Raw genomic sequence first — 20,316 nt, 5'->3', positions numbered from 1 at the left:
CATACGACAGTTGGCCGCGAGCGGGAGGGGAGAGGGTGGAGGGGGGATAAGAGAATTCCGATTGGTGAGAATTCTGATTGGCCTACCCATCGGTTTCACGTCGCATCGCTCATTGGCTGAGGTGAGCCACCAGGCGGGTGGTTCCTTTACTTCAGGGACACCCTATTAGGCGGTGTCGAGGGAAACGGAGCCCTCCCTCAACCCTTCCAACCACAATCCCGAATTGGACAAGAAAGGGGGCGGGGCTTAGGGCCAAGCCCGACTTCTGATTCGCAAGATAAACATCGCTCGTCCCTGCGCGCGCGCTCGTGATGTCTGCCTACCAGACGTTCCTCCTCCCCCTTTCTCCTCTTCGTGCGCCGACGTGATGACGTTGACAAACGGGTTTTGGGCTGCCTCGGCTCTTCCAAGATGGCGCCGCGCAGGAGGAGTCGTTGAGGGGCTGTGGGGGAGATTCTGCCGCTTGGGTCGCCTCCGTGAGCGGCCCGGGAAGCGGCGACGGAAGGAAGTGATCGAACGGTTGGCTCGCCTTTCGTTACTCCTGAGGGAAGGAAGTTGAGTAAGGAAGGCTTTGACGGGTGAAAGCCGTGATGGGAGAGGCGGTGGAAAGAGGGCTGAAGGAAACGCATCTTTTGTTCGTGTTTCATGTTTTGTGTATAATACGCGTCATATCGAATCTGTACACACCCGCACTGGCTCCAGGGTATCTTGAGGCGTTTTACCTGAGCGGGGCAATAATCTGTCTGGAAGAGCGGTTAAGTGCAGTTATTGTTATAGCCTTGATTCAGGAAGGCTTTTGCTGGAGGAGATTTTGTTAGGGTTCAACATACCGCTGGCCTCCTGCAGCAGCAAACTTAAATACGTCGTTGCAGTGTTGGTTTGGAGTAGAACAGCTAGATTAGATATATTGTCGAAGGCTTTTACAGCTGGAGAAGATGGTTATTGTGGATTTTCCGTGGTCTTGGCATTGTAGTTCCTGATGTTTGGCCAGCAGCTGTGGCTGGCATCTTCAGAGGTGTAGCACCAAAAGACAGATCTCTCAGTGTCACAGAGATCCTTGACAAGCAGCTGATCATTTAAACAGCACATGCCCATTTAAACTGTGGGTGGGACTTGGCTGGCCAGCAGGAACTCCTGGCCAGGCAGCCAAGCTCCACTGTTTAAATGATCAGCTGCTTATCGGGGATCTCCCCCCCCCACAAGCAGCTGATCAGTGGGTTTAAATGGCCCTTTCCTTGCAGCTGCAAAGTGGCAGGGAAAGGGGCATTTAAACCCCACGAACTATGAACCACACGGTTCATTTTTTTCACAGTTCATGCCCACTTCTAGTGAATAGCTGATTGCAGTGTTTATGAAACTGAGGATTTTTTTAAGCCAAAATATTACCCTGAAAAGGCATATCCAACCATAGTTTGCATTTGAAGTCTCAGATGTCTTTACTTGTTTCACAATGACATTGGTGGCAATCCATAAACGCCTCTGTACTTGAAGTTTTCTTTGCTGACTGCTGACCCACCTGTACAGGAACTGAGGGGTCCTGCTGTGAGTGCTCACCATACCAGTCTGTTTAGTAACAGGCATTTTACTAATTATTTGTGAGCTTCAGGAAGGATGGGAACAGAGTTGGAATATCCAACATCCATAGCTTTTTGAATGTTAAAAAGAAAGTGCTAGAGCCTAGAAATGCCTGAGGGGACATATGTATGTCTCTGGGGTCACGTAGAAAGCAGTTTCCTCCTCACCCTCCAAATAATGAGAATTTTCTCTTTTTTTGGTATATTTAACTTGATGTGAATGGAAGGAAAACTCAAAATTTTAACCTCAAGTGTTTTTTTCTCTCCCAAGGCTCTGAAGTCACCATATGAAAAGTAACCCTTGGAAAATTGATTAAGGAGCAGCTATTCTACATCAAAATATGAAGGAGAATAAAGAAAACTCCAGCCCTTCTGTAGCGTTGGCAAGCTTGGACCACACAAAGCCATGCTGGTATTGGGATAAAAAAGACTTGGCTCATACACCATCACAGTTAGAAGGACTTGATCCAGCTACTGAGGCAAGATACCGCAGGGAAGGTGCCCGGTTTATATTTGATGTAGGAACCCGCTTGGGACTGTATCCTTTGAACTTTACAGTGCACATTTTTATTAGCACTCTTGCACCTTAGTTTAAGAAACTATTTGTAAAATGCCTGAATGCCAGCAATATTTCCATAGAATCGTTTAAATGAGCTTGCATTTAGTAACCAGAAACTGAACAGTTAACTACTTCAATTCATTTTCACTTTAATATCTTATTGTTAATAAAAGTACATGCATTTTGAATTTGGTTTTATTAGGGACGTCTCTGGTATATTTTCAATTGATGAACAACCCATATTGTTAGCTAACATTGTAACTCCCTGCAGAGGAAAATATTTCACAATTTAGAAGTTATTTTAAATAGGTTAGTTTCAGGGGGGTAGCCGTGTTAGTCTGCAGTAGATGAGCAAGATTTGGGTTCAGGAGCACCTTAAAAACCAACTAGATTTTCAGGGTATGAGCTTTCAAGAGTCAGAGCTCACTTCTTCAAATATGTTCATAGTGCAATCCTAAGCAGAGTTAAACTTGTCTAAGCCCATTGTAATCAATGGGCCTATACTGGAGTAACTCTACTTAAGATTGCATTGCTAGAAGTGAAGTAGAAGGTGGGAGGGCTATTCAGAGCACGGGTATAAGGTATAATAATACCGTAATTAGCTTGATAGAGTTGGGTTGTGAAAAGCAGAAAATCAGCATCTGTAGTGAGAAAAGAATCCAACATAGGTTATACCTTGTTGTCGTAGCATCTTGTAGAGCTCTGCAACCCTATATTTACCTGGGAGCAAATTCTGTTGAACTTAATGGTATTTACTATACCTGTTTCCCATTGTTCCTAAATTAAATAAGAGTCTTCAATCTATTTGGTAGATTAAAATGTCATGCTATGGATATCTGTACAGAGAGGGCACTCATATTATCATTGTGTTCAAAAATACGAACTCAAGCAGTTATTTTTCTAACACGTTTAAGAAAATAGTTAAGAACATTATAGACTTGTATTAATCTGCAGAGGTGTTTTGATGCATCATTCAGTTTTGTGAGAGGTTAGTATTTATATTTAATGTGAGTAATATGTAAAAATCCTTATTGTTTGATTCAGACATTATGATACTCTGGCAACTGGAATAATTTATTTTCATCGATTTTATATGTTCCACTCCTTCAAACAATTCCCAAGATATGTAAGTATAAATCAGTTGTTGTTTGAAAAGTACCTTTAGCATTTTGAAGTTTAATTTCATGTGTTGAATTTGAGCAACATCTTTCTGTTTCAGTAACTACAACAATAATAGACTTTGGGTGTTACCACCTGTCATACAATAAACTTCCTTTAGGATGACTTTACTTACATCCTTTATGCTCAAGTGTGCCAGTTTAATTAATAACTCTTGTAGTGCAAAATCCTACCCTTACTTTGACCCTGTATCTCCCCCTTTTCTTTCTGTACCCCTTTTATTTTGAAAATATTTTACAAAATAATTTTTTTTAAAAAAAGTGTGCCAGTTTAAATTTCAGGCAGGAGGGGATTTCAGTAGGCTTGAGCGGCGAGATTCTCCGGAAGATCTGGTTGTTGAAAATAAAATGTTGGACTTTGCCCTGACTTGGATGGCCCAGGCTAGCCTAATCTTGTCAGATCTCAGAAGTAGAGATGGGCATGGAACGAAAAAAACCTGAACCGGTTCGTGGTTCATTAATTTCCATGGAGCCTGGAACATGAACTTAACGAACTCACCCAATTTCCAAACCGGTTCAGGGGGAGGGCCCAGGACAGCCCCCTTCATGCTCAGAGAAAAAAGCACCCTTTTCCCAAATACCTCCCCAGTCAGTAAGAAAAACAAGAAAGCAAGAGAAAAGAAAATATGTTTTTCAGCTCCTTTTCCAGCAGCCAGAAGTTCAGGCCGAAGATCCAAGTTCCAATCCCAACACCACAGTCAGCCACCAAGCTCTCCTCCCTCTCCCACTCTAGAGAAACTGAAACCAGGAATCACACAGTTTCCCCTATTTATGGAAAAAGCCAAGAGATTGAACAACACAGGAGCACTCTGGTTGGCAGAAAAACCTGCCTAACATGGTTTTGGAAGGAAGAGATTGGTGTTACCATGGCTGCTGAAGGCCCATCTCCTCAGTTGCCTTGGAGATTCTAACCCTCCCCACTTTTCCTGGCTGGATAAGCCAGAGTGGGAGCTCTCTAGTTTGCAGGGAGAGCTGCTAATCAAGCCTGGAGGCCTCAGATTGGGGGCAAACTAAAGACTGCCACTGTTGCCTGGGCGAGGGAGAATTTGGTGCCAAAAGTGTCCGAACCAGCAACAGAATGGTAAGAAAAGTTCGTTTGGTTTGGAAAAACGCGGTCCCATGGAACATGTGGTTCTTTGACTATGTACTGGCCGTTCCATACAGAATTTTGTTCCATAGTTCGTTTTGTGCCCATCTCTACTCAGAAGCTAAACAGGGTTGGGTCTGGTTAGTACTTGAATGGGAGAACACCAAGGAAGTCTAGGGTTGCTATGCAGAGGCAAGCAATGGCAAACTCATCTGTGTGTCTCTTGCCTTGAAAACCCTATGGAGTCTCCATAAGTCATCAGGAGCTTGATGGGACTTTATACTTACACAGATGGACATTTGGTCTCTAACAGGCAAGTCTTAGGTTAAGATTTAAATAGCTGCTTTTTGATGTATTCAATATTGTGAAAAATAGCAGGCTGGAAGCAGTGGAGTTGAATGCAGGATGTGTGTAGCTGTTTGCTGTGTTCCCTCCTGCCAGCAGCCTCTTTCAACCCTGGAAAGTTAATCCATGCAATTTCCATAATCCTGGGTCATACTGAGAGAGAGAAAGGAGCATTCCTTCTTCCACAAGTACAGGAGAGAAAGGAGGGACATTGCATCTCCTTCTCCTGCTCCTCGATGCAGTCTCCCAGCCAGTGTGGATGTCGGTGCATGTGGGTCACACAACTCCAGGACCCCAGTCCCATTTGCTAGGGGAGGGAGAACTGGACAATAATCTGCATATGCTGGTGCCTTCTGCTAACAAATTACTGGATCCACTCTGGTGTGTATAAGCAACATTTGTTAGTTATTTTAGCTAAGGAGCTTGAACCTTTGGCATGCATTTGTTGCTGCAGAAATCACATCCTTATATTAACTATGTGTAAAAACACTGAATGGGCTATAAATATAGATGATTCTGAAGAATAATCACCTGTGGCTTCGAACAGTGAGAATGAGCCGCCCATGGCACTTTATGAAGACTGTACATGCTTTCCCAGAGAACCTGCTGATTTTACAAACACAACAGTTTCTATTGTGTTATGTGAAGCAGAATATAGGACAAGTTGTGGTTCACAATTGAGGTTTCCTGGCCTAGTCAGTCCAAGAGTCTGTTAAATTAATCAGTACTTCATATAAGTCAACATATTTGCATTTGAACCAAAGTTTTTCCAGTTGACAAGCATTGACCTAGATAAACTGCTTTGTGGGGGGCAGCAGTAAAATGGTACTTGACAGTGTAATATAAACTTAATATATGTTGATTCCGCACACATTGGATAATGCACTTCCAATCCTCTTTAGAGACCATTTGGAACTGAATTTTTCGTGTGTGAAACAAAAAATCCACTTCTAAACTATTGCTAAAGCGCATTAAAAGTGCATTATCCAACATGTGCAGAATCAGCCATGGTTAATATGTGAATGGGTGTATGACTGATATGTATGACTGTATTTGAATGAAGTGTAAAAATTAACCTAGGAAAGCAAGAAAATTTTCCCTTTGAAATTGTGTAAATACAACTTTCTGAAGAAATCTTTTTTTGATAGGTGACTGGAGCTTGCTGTCTTTTCCTAGCAGGGAAAGTTGAAGAAACACCCAAAAAATGTAAAGATATCATCAAAACAGCTCGTAGTTTACTAAATGATGTACAGTTTGGACAATTTGGAGATGATCCAAAGGTAAACTGATGTGTGCTAAAGATTGTTTTGGTTAAATCGTCACAATGCAGCCCTAATACTGTGGTCTGTGGGTGTTCAGCACATGGTTTCGGTGGTGCTCCTGGAATTACATTGATGAATGTGATGCCCAGGATAGAACGAAGTATAAATTATTTTTTGTATAATTTTGACAAGTTGGTAATTAGCAACTAAGAAATTTCAGTTGTGTGTTTTTTGATAGCGTATCCATCACATGTTGTTTTCCAAGACAATGTGTATTTCAGTGCTTGTGTTGTTCTCCTGTTGCATTTGCCTGTCTTTTCAGCAAAGAAATAATCCACTGCACAGGGGAAGCAGTGAAACTGGCCACACAGAGTGCAGCCATATGCATACAGTAAGCAAACTGGAAAAAATAAACTTTTGTCACTTATTTCTTTGTTGTAGTAACTTATAGACATTTGTTAGTCACAAGCCTTCAGACCACTGAGTCACAAAGGTGATTTTTACAAAATTATCGTGTGTCTTGCAGGTTACTATTAATATATTATTTTCTTAGTTTAGATCTGAATAATTTGTTAAACGACATACGCATTGTTGGATTGTTTACTGTGCTCCTACTGTGAGCCGCTTTGGACATATGGAAGCTTCCAAAAGTTCTCATGGGCAGCTAGCCTAGACTATGTTCTGATTTTATATTGTACCAAATGCTGTAGATCCAAAGCCTCAGGCCATCCACATTCTCGGTAGAAGATACTGCCATCACTCCCTCTGTAGTGCTAAGAAGAGGGTCTTTGGGGGATATGCATCACCCAGAAGCACTGGGATTTATTTCGAGCTAAGAAGCCCCTGCCACACTCTGGCTGGATCATTAAAGTAGCAAGTTTTTTCATGCTCCTGCCAGTCTTTTACAGCTATTAAGGGGCTAGCTTGCTGTCCTACTTTGTAACAAGTTAAATGACCAAATAAATAATGGGAAAAATGAAACGTACAGAAGAATTGGCATTAAAGAGTTCTGCAACTCCCAGAGTACGTCTTTGTTTCAGGTTTGACTTTGGCTGTTGAAAGTCATTCCAGAAATAATTGAAGGCAAGATGATCCATTTGTTTCCTAATAGCTAACATTTGACTGCACGCATGTGCAGTTTCACTCTTTCCCCAGAACTGTGCAGCAATAGCATGTTTTATTTATTCCTTCCCCCGCCCCCCCACTTAAAAATGTGGTTGTGCAGCATGGATCAGCAACTGAATTTGCTGACAGAGCACCTTGTAGCTGATGAAAAGTGGCTTTGGCTCTTGAAAGCATACATCAAAGTAAATTTGTTAGCTCTTAAGGTGCTATGAGAGGTTGCTGCAGTCTAGGACTATAGAAGTAGGCAAACCTAGAGATGGCTTCTCTGAAATTAATGTAAATGAGAAATGTAACATGTTGGTCTTTTGGCATAATATAGTCTTTACCCCCTCCCCCCCATGACTATTAGGAAGAAGTTATGGTTTTGGAGAGGATCTTACTACAGACGATAAAATTTGACTTGCAAGTGGAGCACCCCTATCAGTTTCTCCTTAAATATGCCAAGCAGTTGAAAGGTAAGTAAATAGTTGGTATGTAGATCTGGGGTGTGCAATATGTAGTCCGACTGAGCCCCATTGTGCAACCTGTACCTGGATTCCCCCACTCCCAAGTTTGTAAGGATTGGCAAGAAGTTTGAATGAAAGGTAGATCAGAAGGCTGATGCACAACTGGGAACTGGTGCGCTGATCCCTCCGCCCCCATCCCTGATGGACCTGCGCACACAGAGTTCTTTCATAGAGATTAAAATCCCCTAGATCAGATGTTGCGAGGAGAGCGATGGGAGGACAGAATGCAGCTCACCCACCCACAAACTGGCAATACTTTACCGTTTTTGAAAACTGTTTGCACAAGCCCAAGTACATGCTTGTGTACATGCTTGCCTAATTAGTTGGGAATATCTGCAAGTATACTTCCATGTGAAGCCTCTGCTCCCTGAGAGTGTGTGTAATTCTTTCTCCTCAACAGTGTATAAGCCAACAAAGTCCCGTATTCGTCAGAGTTACGGATTACCAGCACATGCTATGAGTGAGACTGAATTCTAAGTAAACATGCACAGGAATGACTTACGTATCTACTAGTCACCAAGTTTGTCTTAATGTAGTAATTTTTAAAAATCTGCACACAGGTGATAAGAACAAAATTCAAAAACTGGTTCAGATGGCGTGGACGTTTGTAAATGACAGGTAAAGGCACTCCTCCTTCCAGTTATGTGCTGATTTTTGCTAAAAATAATACTTTTTAGTAGTTCTATCACATACTTGAACTATTAATTAAACTTGTGTCGTTATAGATATTTCAAAGCACCTTCTCCAGATTTTGCTTTTTCAGCTTCTTAGAGTACTTATGTAATTGTTTATTTTATTTATATCCTGCTTTGCCCCCCTAATCAGGACCTAACATGGCTTTATCACATCCTTCTCTGTGCCTTCACATCCTTCCCTCTACCTCCATTTTATCCTCACAACAACAGCCTTTTGAGATAGGTTAGGATGAGAGATTGTGATGGGCCCAGGGCCACCCATCAAGCTTCTGTGGTAGATAGGGTTTCCAGGTGCTCTCTTGTGGCAGGCAAACTCCTGGGGGTTCACCAACTTGCCTGCCGATCTGCCAGTGGTAGGCAGGAGGTGGCAAACTCCTGGAGGTTGCCCGCCACTGGCAGACACCTCAGGAATGCGCACCACACACACACTCCCAACAGGTATGGCAGTGTCACTTCCAGAGGTGACATCATCGCGCTGGCTGCAGGAGCACTCCTGTACTTTGCTTGGGGCTGATTTGGGCCAAATCGGCCCCGCGTGGAGTGCAGGAGCGTTCCTGTGGCCAGCGTGACAACGTCACTTCCGTTGGTGATGTCATGAAGCAGGCGCCGGAGTGCGCATGAAGAACACCTTGCTGCTGGCACGAGGTATGTGCCAGGCCCCCCTCTTCCTAGTGGGAGGGTATAGGGACCTGGCAACCCTACCAGTAGAGCAAGAATTCAAACTGGTTGTCTCAGGTCCTAGTCTGACTCTAAACATTATGTCATGCTGGCTCTCATTGGCCCCAAATTGCAGTGAAATATAGCTAAAGCCTGGTGCAAAGTCCATCATGGGGAAGAGGCCACTGTTTTGCACTAAATGGGGATGCTTTTACACTGCCAAGCATTGTTTTATAGCACCTGGAAATAAGAGGTGGGCAAAGGCACTTGACTTTAGACCTTTCTGAGAATCATTAAAATTACTCATTGCTATTGCAAAAACAAGCCCAGACAGTGAGATTTGGGTGAGAGTGATCACCTTGCCCTACAACAAAGTATGCCTAAAACATTCCATGCTGTTGCCGTCTCTAACTATTTGTAGACACCTTCCCTAGGCATCTTGTTCTGTTTATTGTTTTTGTGCAGCCTAAAAGGATGCCTGTTGTACTGGAGTGTGTCCCAGTTGACTTGAGTGTGGCTGGAATTGCTCCTAGTTTAGCGTTCTAGCTTGCATTAAGAAGACTGTACATATCTGCACCTGAACCTCATTATAAATTGTTCTGTGCTTTTCTGAAACAATCTTTCAATTATGCCCCTTCCCCCTGGTTGATAATAGTCCTGTGGAGGAAACAAGATCAATAATAGTATGTGTCTCCTCCCCACGACTACTTGGAGGTTTATTAGTGGAGATAACAGTTTACTTTGGGGAAGTGGTACCAGAGGAAAGGGTTACTTCCTTCCTCCTCCTCACAGCATCATTTCCCCAATCTTCAAAATAGCTATGTGAGGCTACTGTTCAGAACAGCAATAACAAACCACCGATTCCTGGATCTTCATGTTGTCTGGCTGCATCCTCATTTTCTGTGACAGGCATTACAGGGTTTTCATACAGAGTGTTCGATTTACTAGTGACGGTAAATCAAGCACTCTGCATTGCTTGAGTCCTTGGGAAATGTGTCTCATAATTCTTGTTTGTGTTTTTCCAGTCTGTGCACTACATTGTCGCTGCAGTGGGAGCCAGAAATTATAGCAGTTGCTGTGATGTATCTGGCCGGCCGCTTGTGCAAGTTCGAAATTCAGGAGTGGACCTCAAAGCCAATGTACAGAAGGTGGTGGGAGCAGTTTGTCCAAGATGTACCTGTTGATGTCTTGGAAGGTATTTGAAGCATTTGCTGTCCAAATGTTTTTTATCTGAATTGTTCTCCTCATTGTACCCTTCTGGTATGAGCCAATTTGTCTAAATCCAGAATGTAAAGTTTAAATACGCTGAGACTACTTCAACTCTTGTTTACAACTTGCACAGCGAAAATATAATTCCGTGCAGCTTGTTTACTTTTATGTAACGATTATAATCCTTTTGTTTTTGTGCACACACATGGAAAGCTTGTGTCCCTTCAGTATGGTTTAAAAGGACCCACGCCCAAAGACGTTACCTATGGTGTAGTTTGCAACATCCATTCAGAAAATATGCATTGCACCAGATACCAGAAAATTAGTTTCCTGCAGGATCTCAGGAAGTGCTTTGAACACTTTTTGCCAAACATAGCAGTCAGTGTTGGGTTTTTTTTTGTTCATGATACCTTCAAGTAATTCTCTAATGAAGATCTTCTCTATTACCTCCATTATCTGCTTGCCTTGGCCTTGATAGGGCACTCTGTCTGTTCGCACAGAGGGCTCTGACTTCTCAGCTGGAAATCATTTTATCACTCATCCAATCTGCCTTTGGCCATTCATACTGGTGGTCCTGGTAATTTTGGCTCCTATAAAATGGGACCAAATTGTTCTAGAGAAGGTTCAGTGTGGGATAGTCTTGCTGTAAAGCAGACTGCATGTTGTCTGAAATGTTAATTGTTTCTTGGGAGGGGCTGTAGCTCTATGGAAGAGCATCTATTTTTCATGCAGAAGGCCCCAGGTTCAGTCCCTGATATCTCCATAAAACCATTAGTTATAGTGAACTTCATTTTAAAGTAGACAGAACTTTCAAGTGTCCTTAACTTCACCTCTTCACTAGAAAGTTTAATTCCTATTTTTCCTTTTTCCAAAGACATCTGTCATCAGATCCTGGATCTGTACTCGCAGGGGAAGCAACAAATGCCTCATCATACCCCCCATCAGCTACAGCAGCCCCCTTCCCTTCAGACTGCACCTCAAGTGACTCCCCCTCAGCAGACCCAGCAATCTCAAAGCTCCGAGCCGTCGCAGCCACAACCCCCCAAAGAGTCTCAGCAGACAGGGCAGCAGCAGCCACCGCCACCACCGCAGACTTCGCAGTCTAAAAAACCATCACCACAGCCGAGTCCTCCCAGGCAAGCGAAACGGCCAGCAGTAAGTGACACTGTTACCTAGACCTGGGAGAATAGCAGCTGTTGTTGGAGCTAATAGTTTAAGCTTGGCTCCTGTGACTGAGTTCCGTGCTCCCCGGATAGTCTCTGCCACAGAGTGGGCATCCTCTTCTCGAGAAAGAGGCCATTGAAAACAATTGGTATTGGGCAAGCTGATAAGTTATCAGAAGAGGAACCGCACTCTGTATCCAAGCCTTAATATTTCAAAAAGTGCTTACTCTTCATGAAGGAAGGAGCCTGTCTTGTGGCTCACAGTCTAAAAGCCGAGAACACAACGGAAGCAATGTAAAGCTGCAAATATTTCCTTTTCGAGCATAGAGCCTGAAGCCTCAGTCACAATGTCACAAGCTCTGAAGCTTGTCAGCTATTTTCTGTATTAATATTACTAAAAATCATGAAATTGCATGAAAGAATGAAACATAAGTAATACAATAGGACTCGGATTAAAAAATTAGAAACAATGCAAAAAAAGTATTAGACATATGTCAAACAGTGCAGGAAACAGCATTGCAAAAGTAGGAAATAATGCAGTAAGAGAAGCATAATACATACAACAAACAGAAAGTGCATACATACCATATGTAGTGGCATAGACTACACTCCTGTTCTCTTTATGAAAGTGCCTTTTTGAGCCCTTCTGTTATGCTCCAGCCCTATTACCTTAATAAAAATGCCATTCTGAACAATTCAGTTTTATGTAATTACATAGACAATGTAGTCCCATAACTCTCAGCATTTTCAGTCAAAGAAGTTGTATTGCTCTTAAATATTTTTGTGTGTTTTGAGTTTTTGATTCTGTACATTGTTGTCTTGGTAACAGGCTGTATCTCCAAAGGAAGAAACCAAAACTGCAGGTAAATCGGTTTTCTTCTGTTTTTATAATAAAACTAGGTTGTAAGATGATATTTAGTCAAAATTGTACAATTGTTTTGTTCTGTATTGAACTTGGAAATACCGTAGCTGTTTCCTGCTTAAGGGTTGCTGTGTAATTGTGACCCACACCCTAAATCTTGCTCTGTTTCAGAAGCACCACCTCCTAAGATTGCTAAAATGGAGACTTCACATCCACCAGCACCTCCCGCACATCCTCCACCTGGTAGGTCTGACTATGAGCTGTTTCCCTTGCGTGCTTCATTTTGTTGTAACAAGCTTGCCTTTGTTCAGAGTGGCTGCTTACTGCTAATCAAATTAGAAGTGCATGCTCGTAGCCGTTTGATTCCTGAAATGTCAACATGGCACCTTTCATTCCTATCCAGTGCTCTAGCACCAGTTGGCCTTTGTCACAGAACACCAGCAGGTCAGAGCATCCCACTCTCTGCACTAGCTTTAGTATTTAAGTGTTTCAGAACTTCAAAAGATGGATGAAGCTTCAAACCACTTGTGGAATTTAATTGTAAGGGATTAGGAAGTTGTGAGCTATGTGTCTTTCCTATTCCAAATGTTAGGCTGCCCTGAGGAAAAACCGTGAGGGATTTCCTTTATACTGATGGAAGAAGTGACAACTTCATAGCCACAACATTAGAACATTTTGCCCTCTGGAAAGTTAAGCCTTTCCCTTTGTCACACAGAGGTTCAGTGCATAATCTGAACTACAGTGTTCTTTTACAGCAGTAGTGTTAGACGATGTCCTTCTCTTGGCTGTTTTCTGAAGCACGGTCTGCCAGAGAATCCAGACTGCAGCTCCTCTGCTGAACGTTTGGGAAAGAAACAGTGATGTTGCATAAACGCGCTACTGTTCTTTGACACATTAGCTGGCCTCCTTCTGACCATGTGATAGGGCTTAAATATTTTATGGAACAAATGCTTAGTGGCGCCTTATGTTGACTGATCCAAACTTGGGGTAGGAAGAGACTGCAAAACATCCTGATGGAAAAGCAAAGCGCACAGTGTTACCTTTGTGGCTTTTGTGTGCTAGGCACAGTCTTTTTCCTTGTCAAAGTTGAAGGATCCTGCCATTGCATATATAATCTTTATATAAGTTATTTACCTGCCATATAAGTAACTCCCCCCCCCCATTCATTTGTGACTTGGGAATCAGTAGAAACCACTGCTTGAGGCATGGGCTGTATCTGTGGTGAGCTGCACAGAGCGTACTTTTCCGTAGGCATTTCCCCAATTCTTTTTCTTCTTCACCTGTAATCAGTGCTAGCAATTATGCACCAGCATCAAGTTAAGCAACCAGTTTTTTTCCAACTCTGCCTTATGGTCTTGAAATGTTACAGCCCTGAAGCATTGTAGAAGAAAGCCAGCAACACGTGATTTTGCTTGCGGCTCTTTTACCAGTCTTGGGAGGATTCTGCAGATCATTCTTGGAGTGCTTTTTTAAAGGCCAAACAATAGGATTGGATTGCAGGAATTTGTAACTTATTTTCATCCCATCTCATTACTAATTGGTGCTAGGATATTCCACATCACAGTGGAATGTCGGTCCCGCTTGGTCTCATGTCTTTTTTTGGAAGCTGCTTCAACACAAATAGAGCGAAACTAACAGGAGACTGGATTGCCGCACGAGAAACAGGGGCAGGGTTGGTAAATGTGAATGAAGTGCTGAAGTACAGATGATCATAGATGGTTTGGTCACGTTGTCTGGTTGTGTTTCTCCTCCCCATCTGACAGACGTGTTGCATTGCTTATGAGCGAATACTTCACTTTTCCCCCTCTCCATATTATTGCTGCGCTGTCATCGCTTCCGGGCTCTTTGTTTTCAAATGTAGGTAGCTGGCAGGTTTGTTAAAGGCCCTGTTTGTTACCCTTTTTTATGGTGCCTGGCTTTTCTCCACCTACCACTTCCACAAATTAAAAATTAACAATCTTCCCCCAACCATAAGGTTCACTTTACATGCACCTCAAAGTGTGTAAATATTACTTGATTTTATGAAATCTGAAAGCCCTGGAGAAGCTGTTCTCTGACTTGAAAATAAATTTCACATTCTGGGTCACTCTTTGGATTACTAATGCCAAATGACCATCCAAGCATTTTGGAAAATCTGGGGAGCCTCTTACCACCCAGTAAAGACCCTGAGGGTTATCGCCCATCAGAATGTATGACTGGAAAATCTTGCACTGTTTTTAGAAGTACTGGCATCCAAGCAGCCATAGTTTAAAAAAAAACATCTACCACTATCTATGTTGTCGCCAGTAATGAGTCAGAGGCTTGTCGTACAACATTTAAAGCCTCATCTAACCTTCTTGCCTCTGAATCTAAAGATACATCATAGTAGCTTTGCTTGAAACTGCGGTGTTTCCTATATGGGAAGAATACATTTGTGACCCTCTTTCAGATGATTGAATTTCAGTCAGTTCGGTTCCGTGATCAACACTGTCCTATCCTGAGACCTTTTGTTACCTTTCCCTTCTATTGTTTAAGGCCTTGTGATTTCAGAGAGACAAAAAGAGGAAGCGGAACAACTCTGCACCTTAAAATTTCCCTGTCGGAAGTTTTTTAGTTCCCTCTGTTTACATTCTTATCATTCTAATTTATTCTGTGATACTTGTTAAAACAGGTGGGTGTTTATTTTTAGACCAACACCGTCTTGTCAGCAGGAATCTGAAACAAAGCCCTGTTGTTTTGATCATACTCTCTCATTGGCCTGTTCAGTTGACTACAGCGTTTTGGATGCTCTTTTGTTTTTCTTTTACAGAACTTAAGCCTCCTCTGACAACTGCAGTTTCCATGGGAGGTGACCAGGCTACTACAGCGGATTCTGTAGACATGGCCAAAGTCCAGATTGCTCCTCCGTCTCATCCAGCTCCTGTGCATCAACCACCACCTCTGCCTCACCGTCCACCCCCGCCACCCCCGCCATCCAGTTACATAACCGGCATGTCCACAACCAATTCATACATGTCAGGGGAGGGGTATCAGAGTCTTCAGTCGATGATGAAGACAGAAGCACCAGCCTATGGAGCTATGCCACCGAACTATGGACCTCCAGCTCACTTACCATATCACCCTCATGTGTACCCTCCCAATCCTCCACCGCCGGTTCCTCCTCCACCACCAACAGCATTCCCCCCACCTACTATTCCTCCTCCAACCCCAGGCTACCCTCCACCACCTACCTACAACCCTAACTTCCCTCCCCCTCGGTTGCCTCCCTCTCATGCTGTCCCACCTCACCCACCTCCGGGATTAGGAATGCCACCAGCAAGCTATCCCCCTCCCAGTGTGCCCCCTGGTGGACAGCCTCCAGTACCACCTCCAATACCGCCCCCAGGCATGCCCCCTGTTGCAGGACTTGGGCGGGCTACTTGGATGAGATAACAATTGTACATACCAGTCAGGATAGCTAAGCAGCAACCAGCAGCAGTAGAGACCGATAACAGTATGAAAATCTAGAAGGCAGTGACATAGAATCTTTACTGGTCTGCTTACAGTTTAGTCACTTAGGCATTTTGTTTCAATATTGCAAACTTAATAAAATCCAAGTTCTAAGTTTAATTCTAGCACTGGATTACTTTGCACTAGTACAAATGTTTTAAAAGCCATATTGGCTCAGTTATATTGGTAAGAAGAAAATTTCCTTCTAGAACTCAGTGCCTACTTTTTTGAGTATCAAGATTTAGGGTGTCATTCCATCTGAGACAGAAGCCTTTCTGGTTTTTGTTACATAATGTTCCAGCAACACTTTGTTGTAAGTATTGGAGCCACTTCTATTTAATATATATAAACTTGACAGCCCATAGCTTATGAACAACCCTTGCTGTTTGCCTTTTTGACATTTTTGTTTTGGACTGTACTGGGATCTTGACCTGTAATGTATGTTTAAACCTTTGTGCAAAATTCTTGTACATAAATAACTATATTTTCTAAGTGTTAAAGTCTGAATGTAAAAGCGATGTAACAGCTTACTGTGATTTACATCTTGATTAAAAAAAAAGTTGAATTTCTTGACTTACACCCAAATAAAGCTGGTTCTGTAATCAGCAGTAGTTTGAGAAAGTCATGATTTTAAAATGTCTGTGTAGATTGGCACAATCTCAGCAAGATCATGCGAAACATCCAGTTGTTTCAGTACAAACTGTTAAATCTAGGCTAAGGGAAATCAAGGAAGCATTTACAATTTTTCAAAGTAACCAGACACTGGAAGGGGTGTGTCCCTGAACACATGGGCCACCTGTTGACTAAAATATGTAATTTATCCTAAAGTCAGCCTCCTTATTAGAAAACTGACATGTTACTAGTATAACACCAGTCACAGACATATATCTGTATAATGGTCCCAGAACATTGCAGTACTGTCAGCTAACTTGGGGTAAAATAACGGAAAGTATTAATGTATATGGCCCTCAGGGGAAGCTCACTGTGTTTTTGTTCCACTTGTATGAAAATTGTTTATTCTCAATGAACTTAAGTCATTGACTTTGGGCTAAAAGTGTTTCTAAAAATTTCAGAATGGCGCTTTTTATTTGGGTCCTATATGCCCACTGTACTAGTAATATTTTAACACTCAAGAGGCTTAAAATAAACTATATTAATAAAACAAACTCTAAAAAAGACGGTTTGAAACTAGCAACCTCAATCCAGAGCAACAGTAGAATAGCCTTAACCGTAGCGTTACCCCAATTGCCGTAAAGAACAAAGGCATCCCCTTGCGGGCATGGAATAAACACAGGTATTTCAGGGTATGTAAAACAGTATTTTTGGATCATGAACTACTGTACACCAACGTCCAGTTTCATTACAGAACCCAAAAGAATGAGGGGGAATTAAGTGTTTTTGAAAAGAAAGGGTTTTTATTGGATGAACACAAGCGAAATTAAACAACAAAAGATATGAGAGAGCAAACAGCAAACTCAAAACCTTTCCTTAGCAGCTCCCTGTCTATTATGGGAGAACAAAGGGGTGGGCAGGGGGGTGAATCAAAAACATACAAGCCTGATCTTGACATGGCTAGGGAGGGGTTCCATGGTGAAGCAGCATGGGAGCTGGAAATTGACCAGGCAGGAAAGAAAGTGCAGCAAAGAGGATTTGGGAGGAGGAGGTCCTTTGTGGAGTTGGGGGTGACTGGTGGAGTTCTAAACCAGCTACAAAAATTGGGGGCTGAGGGATAACTTTTTAAAACCTTTTCTGTCAAAAATGAGGCAGGGAAGAAACATTGGCATCTAAATGGGGGAGTGATGAAAGATCCAATTTTCCCAGGGACGGGCAAAGTTTGAGTGATGAAAATCCGATCTCCCTAGAGAAAGGCACATTTGCAAAGGAAGTGTTAATATTGTAAAGGAGATTTTTTCTGGTTTGAATATAGCAAAATGAGCAATAAGCAAAAACAAAAGAGACAAAGTGTGCTGCCTTGGGGAGGTTAGGAAAGAGAATAATGGCTGGGTGATCTATAGGATTGGAGACGTCACAGGTCTACTTGTACAATTGGGGGAGCGGTCTGGCCGGAATAAATCCATTGCTTATTGTTTTGAAATTCTGGGTTGCTCAGTGGGGTCAACTTGGTTAGGCGGGAGGCTCTGAAGTCTATGGAGAGGTAGCCATCTGGTTTATTCTGTTTTAGGATATGCCTGGCATGATTAACGGATGAGCTGCCTTGCATTCCATTATGCCCTTGGTGTGACTCACTGCAATTTGCTACCAACTTGACCATCTTTTATTTCTCGGCCCATGCTTAGAAAAAATGGGGGTCACCATGAGGAGAGGATCCCAGGAGCTGCAGCTGGTACCAATAAACATTAAAATGCCTTCTGAGATGTCTTATCTAGATGCTGGAAGGGACTAAGTGAGCATCCAGTGGGAGGCCACTCTACAGTCTGGGGACACATTCACTGTGAAGGCCTCCACTTCATGGGCCCATTTGTGAAGAAGATACAAAAAGCAAAAGGCCCCCCAGTGGAAGATTTTAAGGGCACCGTTGGGTACATCTTTCAGGATTTACGGTCTTAAAATGGTCATCAGAATTTTTAATTTGTTCTTAACAAATTGGGAGATAATAGAGCTCACAGACTATGTGGGTTGTGTGTGTGTATAACTGTTTTTATAGAGCTCAGTTGCTGAATCAACAACATTTCCTGGATGCTTTGCAGAGGTATCCCTGCACTAAAAGTATACTAGTCAACCAATCCGATATCAGGAAGGCATGCATAACAATGGACAAATCTGATCTCTACAGAGGTAGTAGCTGCTGCAGCTGATGAATCAGAATTTGACAAAAAAGCTTTCCCCCACATGTTCAGAAGCACAGCTGCATTCAGGAGTATCCTAAAGCTGCAAACCTGATTTTTCAGGGGAGGAGGTGCCACCTTGTTTAGTATATCACCATCTAGATCTACACTGTCATTGACTAAAGAACATCTTGTCTAAGCTGAGCATGTTTGTGCATACTCCGTCCTACACCGATTCTAGAATCCAGCTCATAAGTAAGTATAGATAGATACCATCAGTTTTATTTACAAAGTGCTTAGAAAATTGATCACAGCAAACAGTAGATTAGTTTCTTCTTTTGGGGGGTGTTGGAGACTACATGATTAGAAGGGTGATGCTGGATGGCATTGCACAGATGTTGTCAATGTAAACAATTGCCGTCACAGTAATAAAGGCTCTAAAACAGTCTTTAACTACTGTTTGATAAGCTTCAGCATCAGTTTTTCTCCATTATAACCACAGCCATCATCTTTGCTCTTTCATGGCTTCCAGATCCCCAGGGAGAACAGATTTTTACTTGCAGGAGGTGCTGCTTAGGAGGAATCCACTGATGGGGATCATATTTCAGAAGTCAGCCAGGGCTTTGACAGGTTCATCAACCAGGCCAATTGGATCCCTGCCTGCCACCAGCTGGATCTATCCATTTTTAGTAGCAGACCTTGTTAATCTGTTCCTGTGTGTGTGAGGGAGGGAGGGGTCTTGGGACTGCCATTTGTCTAACTTCTCCCAGATAAATATTTTCTATGGAATAATTAGGTTGGCTATAGTTAATAATTGGATGGGAGAAGGTCAATGAAGACCGAGGTTGCTCTACAGAGGAAGGCAATAGCAAACCACCTCTGTTCATCTTTTGCCTTGAAAACCCCTTGTAGGTCACCATAAGTTAGTTGCAACTTGATGGCACTTCATTATTGTTCATTTCCACCTCCTCTGCCCCCAGATTATTTTCCAAGCCAGAACAGAAAATCAAATCATGCAGGTGGCCTGCTATAAGAAGTGTGCTAGGTACTGAAAAAAGTACCATGATACTCACAGTCACCCAAAAAATCCTGAGCTGCCAAAACTTCAATGTACATGAGGTTCCAGAATCGCTAATCCAGGTGATTCTAAGCCCCCCAAAACTAATGCCATCAGCTCAGGGAGACTGTTAGATGGGGACAGATCACCAACCATGTCCCTTAATTATACTGTATACTCACCATCAGAAGACTGCAGAAGAAACACCTGATAAAAGAAATAGCATTACAATAAACTATACCAACCATCCTCTCTTCTACCTCACTGCTCCAGTAAGAAACCTGGAGGCTGCAGTTGAGGGAGTGAGTCCCTCAGCCTCATTCATCCTGATTTTTTTCAGTGGTATGTGCCAAGTTGGTCTGTTTCTCCTGGATCCAAACCTAGATGACAGTTGACTTTCCATCCACTGTCTGGGTATTCAGAGCAGTACTTGAAGGTCTGGTGGTTGTCAAACATGGCAGCCAGGTCACCAAGATTAAGGAAAGGACCAGAAAGAGAGGAGGGAGGCCCCCAAAGCTGTCTAAGCCTCCCTTCTCTTTGGCTAGCTCATCCAGTTCTCACCATCGTTCCTCCCCCTACCCATGATAGCTGGAATAACAACACCCAGACTTTCCTCGTCCCAAAGGTCAATGGTCAACCTGTAAGTTCTAAACACAACACAACACCCCCGAACTCTTTAAACGATAGTATAAGAATCCTGCTGTTCCCAGACACTGGAATACACATCATTTCTACCCATTTTTCCTCTTTCTTTTGTTTAATATACATTCATTGAACATTATG

The 20,316-nt window shown here is 42.7% G+C and overlaps 1 protein-coding gene across 8 annotated transcripts; it reads left to right on the top strand.

Annotated features, from left to right (window-relative positions):
* Window positions 1-58: 58 nt before the first annotated feature.
* CCNK (cyclin K) lies at window positions 59-16,286 on the top strand. 8 transcript variants are annotated; one of them, XM_054972201.1, is made up of 12 exons: window positions 59-121; window positions 1,846-2,112; window positions 3,178-3,259; window positions 5,892-6,023; window positions 6,328-6,396; window positions 7,480-7,585; window positions 8,197-8,254; window positions 10,014-10,183; window positions 11,072-11,352; window positions 12,190-12,223; window positions 12,394-12,465; window positions 15,011-16,286. In XM_054972201.1, exons 2-12 carry the CDS (start codon window positions 1,916-1,918, stop codon window positions 15,631-15,633), a joined length of 1,824 nt encoding a protein of 607 aa, XP_054828176.1. In that variant the 5' UTR covers window positions 59-121; window positions 1,846-1,915; the 3' UTR covers window positions 15,634-16,286. The 8 variants fall into 8 exon arrangements, with proteins under 8 accessions (XP_054828176.1, XP_054828178.1, XP_054828180.1 ...); XM_054972203.1 differs by lacking the exon at window positions 59-121 and adding an exon at window positions 402-519; XM_054972205.1 differs by lacking the exon at window positions 59-121 and adding an exon at window positions 402-554.
* The last annotated feature ends 4,030 nt before the right edge of the window (window positions 16,287-20,316 follow it).

This window comes from Eublepharis macularius, chromosome 2, assembly GCF_028583425.1.
Source record: "Eublepharis macularius isolate TG4126 chromosome 2, MPM_Emac_v1.0, whole genome shotgun sequence".
NCBI lineage: Eukaryota > Metazoa > Chordata > Lepidosauria > Squamata > Eublepharidae > Eublepharis > Eublepharis macularius.
The sequence above is the reverse complement of the archived record's forward strand: the minus strand, read 5'-3'. Positions and strand labels throughout refer to the sequence as shown.